Raw genomic sequence first — 4,508 nt, forward strand, 5'->3', positions numbered from 1 at the left:
AGAACCATGAGTCTGAGCTAAAGTGGATCCACTAGCTAGTGTTTATCTGAGACAATATCCTATGGTGGCACATAGTTCTGGAACTTAGGGATAGCTATTAAAGGTCCACAAACACTAAATGGAAACCTTCATCCCAAAAGTCTGTTCGGTGCTAAGTAAAATATCACGTAATAGTCATTTATCATATACATATTATCATACATGGAAAGCACAATCAAGTAACCAAACCAAGCTAGAGTTATTAAAAATATCTTCAAAAACATTATTCAACTTAGGTGAGAAAACCATTCACAATCATGATCTTAGTAGTATGTGAGAAAACCTTTCACAACAACCGTGATACTTTCCTCTCAAAGCATCCTCAAATCATTTACATCTCTTTCATTATAGTATGCATATCTTCATAAGAATCATATTTTATAGTTCATAAGCTCCATCACGTGTTCATCAGTGAAGGAATCACCGCAACTAATAAGGAAAGCATTGCATAACTTACCAAAAAGGAACAATAGCAACAAAATATAATGATAAACAAAACACAATAAATAATACATGATGACAGACATCAAAAACAAAAATTATAGCATTATGACTAGTACTACAACATACCCAAACAAGCCTAAAAACTTCGAACAATAAGACAACACTTCACTACTTAATAAATCTTCTATCCTAATATGCGACCCATACATATTCTTATCTAAAGTCATGTCTTTATTAATATGAAGTTGTGTCGTGTCATTAAAAAGGAGTTATGGTTGTGACTATTATTAAAAACATCACATTAATTTGTTTTTTCAAGAAGTTAGATTTTTATCTTTTTTACAAAAGAACACGTCTATTGGATTTGGGGTTGTTTATGTACATTTTAAAAATAAAAATAAAAATAAAAATAGGACAATTTAATTTTAACAAGGGTATTTTAGTAATTTAACTTTTATCTAAATAGATCGATATATATACTTGATATCTTTTTAGAAAATTATATGTGTCATCATTTTATTTGTTCATTTTACAAATTACAATAAGTGGATTAGAGTGAATTATCTGCACATATACATAAACTCAACTCAAACTTAATTTTGTATAAACTCTATTCCTATGCATGCCCAATCATATATCCCAACATTATGTCAGATATAAACGGCTATTCTTAGGCTTCTCCTTCTTTTATGTTATGGTTCTCATTTCTTTCTATTTTAACATCCAATTTCCATAACATACATACAAATCTTTTTTTTCTTTTATTGACGTTAAAATGTATTTTGAAATAGAATAAAACAATTTTTTAAGCAAATAAAAGAAAAAAGAAAATGTTATTACCAGTACTATCAATTTCCATTTGGGAAAATAAAAACAAAAGGCTTCTTACACAAGAGAATGAATTCGATATGAATGAATTCAAGATTTTGATTACTTGAAACTTACATTATATCTTCCATCCTTCAGGTTCGCGCTTCGTTCTTTTACATAATTATTTCTCCCATTTACTTGCAACATTGTTGAAGAAATCATAATTCTGGTTTATAAACATATTTTTCAAAAAATTTTATCGTCATCTTTCTTTATTAAGTCAAGTTTCGTTAAAAATATAAAGATTCGTTATCGATATATGAAATAGATTTCAATCTCATTTTTTATTTTTATTTTTTCATTGTTGTACGATATCAAACTTGTGATCTGTTGGATAGAATTTGGCTGTATGACGAATCAATATCTTTTTATTTTTCAGGTTATTTGGTTGAAATTTTTATAATGTCGACAAAGCCAACACCATTAGAGTTACCTGAGGTCAATTCTATTTTGTATCGTATTCCTAATTTTTATTTGACATTTATAGTTCATCATATGCAGAAATTGTTGTATAAGCTTGAACACAAAAAACAGTTATTTCTATTTAAAACGGAGATTCATATAGTTGATCTTAATTATTTTGACAATCTATTTGCGAGGAATTTAAATGGAAAATTTTTTTTAGCTCTGCTTCAACTTCATTTCTACGAAAGTGGATCTTTAAAATACAATAGGTTTACAAAAACAACAGGTGATTCTTCTCATCTGTCCTAGTTTTGGTGGACAAATTTACCTAGTACTTGTTGCTGGTGGACGTCATGGTTATTGAAAAAGGAAAATGTAATACGTTTAAATATTGTATAAATTTCATGTATGATGATGATTGATTGATCGTCTTCCATTTTTAATGCTAAGTATGAAGTTTTTTGTTAATTCAATAGGATTTGGTTAAAGTGTTGTAGTGGTGTTAAGTACATTTTTTCAATGCAGATGAGCACGATGTCGTTAGACGAAACATTTCATCCGAATAAAGTTAGTGAGAGCACAGAGAGTAGCTCGAGTAGTACTACACCTCTGAAGCCACACACTGGTGGTGATATTCGATGGGATGCGATTAATTCTGCTACTGGTAGAGGTGGACCTCCTCTTAATCTAAGCAATTTTCGATTATTGAAACGTTTAGGATATGGTGATATTGGAAGTGTGTACCTTGTGGAACTCAGGGGAACAAATGCCTTCTTTGCAATGAAAGTGATGGATAAAGGATCTCTTGCTAGTCGAAATAAATTACTCAGAGCACAAACAGAACGCGAGATTCTTAGTCTACTTGACCACCCCTTCTTGCCAACCTTGTATTCACATTTCGAGACTGACAAGTTTTATTGCTTAGTTATGGAGTTCTGCAGTGGAGGTAATCTCCATACGCTCCGTCAAAAACAGCCTAATAAGCATTTCACTGAGGAGGCGTCTAGGTTAGTACATATACGATCTTTATCCTACTCGATGCATAAACGTTTCATGAGTATAATTCATCCTGTTTATTTGTATATTTACAGATTTTATGCATCAGAGGTGTTGTTGGCACTTGAGTATCTGCATATGCTCGGAATTGTTTACAGGGATCTTAAGCCAGAAAATGTACTAGTGAGAGATGAGGGTCATATAATGCTGTCTGATTTTGACTTATCTCTCCGTTGTTCTGTCAATCCAACGCTTGTTAAGTCTTCATCTGTACACGGAGGAGGAGGAGGAGGAAATCCTAGCAGTGGATCGGGCATTTTAGACAATGACAATGCAGTCCAAGGTTGTATTCAGCCCTCGACTTTTTTCCCTCGTAACATTCTTCCTACCAAAAAGAATCGCAAGTCTAAATCAGATTTTGGTCTTTTTGTGGGAGGATCACTCCCTGAGCTTATGGCAGAGCCGACTAATGTGCGTTCCATGTCCTTTGTTGGCACTCATGAGTACTTAGCCCCTGAGATCATCCGCGGAGAGGGTCATGGTAGTGCAGTTGATTGGTGGACTTTTGGCATCTTCTTATATGAACTTCTGCATGGGACAACACCTTTTAAAGGTGCTGGAAATCGTGCAACGCTCTTCAATGTTGTAGGACAGCCTTTGAGATTTCCAGAAACTCCGCAAGTGAGTGCTATTGCACGTGATCTTATACGAGGCCTCCTTGTGAAGGAACCACACAAGAGAATTGCATATAAGAGAGGTGCTACTGAGATAAAACAGCACCCCTTCTTCGAGGGGGTTAATTGGGCCTTGGTAAGAAGTGCTGTTCCTCCCTCTATACCTGAACCTGTCGACTTTGCTCAGTACGCTAGTAAAGATGCATCAGCTCCTTGTTCAGATAAGAAGATGCCAGATACTGAAAGTCATGATAAAAGCAAAAACACTTGTACTGATTCATCATATATCGACTTTGAGTACTTCTAGGAGCGGATTTAAGCTAGTACAAAACTAAATCGAATGGCGTCTAACCAACTCTGTATCATCTTGAAGTATGTTCATGCTGTGTGTTTTATTGTGCATAACAGTGTAACTTCCTAGAAGAAAGCAACTTGAAGCACTTTGGGACAAAGTATTTTAGTTTCCTTGACTGGTAACTGCTGCTGATTAATTGTGAATATAATTCTTTGATACTCCATTCTTTTCATTTCATACACTCAAGTGTAAGATATTAATTTGACTTACATTTTGATTGAAACTAATTGCTTTAAGCAGTTAAAAGTCATAGTTACTGTGTTAAAAGTCATAGTTACTGTGTTGAAAATTTGCTCCAAGACGATTTCGTCTCTCATGAAATTGGAGTTCTATTCCACAAGCTAAATGTTCTTTCATTTTTCTTGTTTCACATTTCAGAAAACAAGAGCACTTTCTGTTGAAATTAATGCATCAATTGTCTCTTTAGAATTTCGTACTACATGTATTTAGTTATTTGTGCAAGACTTTTTGTTTTCTATTTTGAGTAATATAAATAGTGATGTAGTTGATGATTGTAATCATCTCAAGTGGCCTTAAGTAGCGTATAATAAACATAGTGAAGTTCAGCCTTAGATACTTAAAGTCCATCCAATAAGAGCAACTTAGAACGCGAACCCAAGAAACTACCTGTGACCAATATATAGGGCCACTCAGCCGCCCAGCTAGTAAGATATGTTATCCTACCAAATTTGATATTATGGACTCAATGGAGCAGGTGGAATTTC

General features: G+C 33.8%; 1 protein-coding gene across 1 annotated transcript; it reads left to right on the forward strand.

Annotated features, from left to right (window-relative positions):
• Positions 1-1,258: 1,258 nt before the first annotated feature.
• LOC107006822 (serine/threonine-protein kinase AGC1-7) lies at positions 1,259-4,186 on the forward strand. The gene is made up of 4 exons (XM_015205340.2): positions 1,259-1,449; positions 1,733-1,791; positions 2,284-2,765; positions 2,850-4,186. Exons 2-4 carry the CDS (start codon positions 1,756-1,758, stop codon positions 3,733-3,735), a joined length of 1,404 nt encoding a protein of 467 aa, XP_015060826.1. The 5' UTR covers positions 1,259-1,449; positions 1,733-1,755; the 3' UTR covers positions 3,736-4,186.
• The last annotated feature ends 322 nt before the right edge of the window (positions 4,187-4,508 follow it).

Source organism: Solanum pennellii, chromosome 12 (assembly GCF_001406875.1).
Source record: "Solanum pennellii chromosome 12, SPENNV200".
NCBI classification, from domain to species: domain Eukaryota; kingdom Viridiplantae; phylum Streptophyta; class Magnoliopsida; order Solanales; family Solanaceae; genus Solanum; species Solanum pennellii.

Coding starts and splice junctions, on each gene's coding strand:
- LOC107006822 (XM_015205340.2), top strand. CDS start 1,756: ATGTCGACAAAGCCAACACCATTAGAGTTACCTGAG. Junction 1,792..2,283: donor CACCATTAGAGTTACCTGAG/GTCAATTCTATT, acceptor TTTTCAATGCAG/ATGAGCACGATGTCGTTAGA. Junction 2,766..2,849: donor TTCACTGAGGAGGCGTCTAG/GTTAGTACATAT, acceptor GTATATTTACAG/ATTTTATGCATCAGAGGTGT.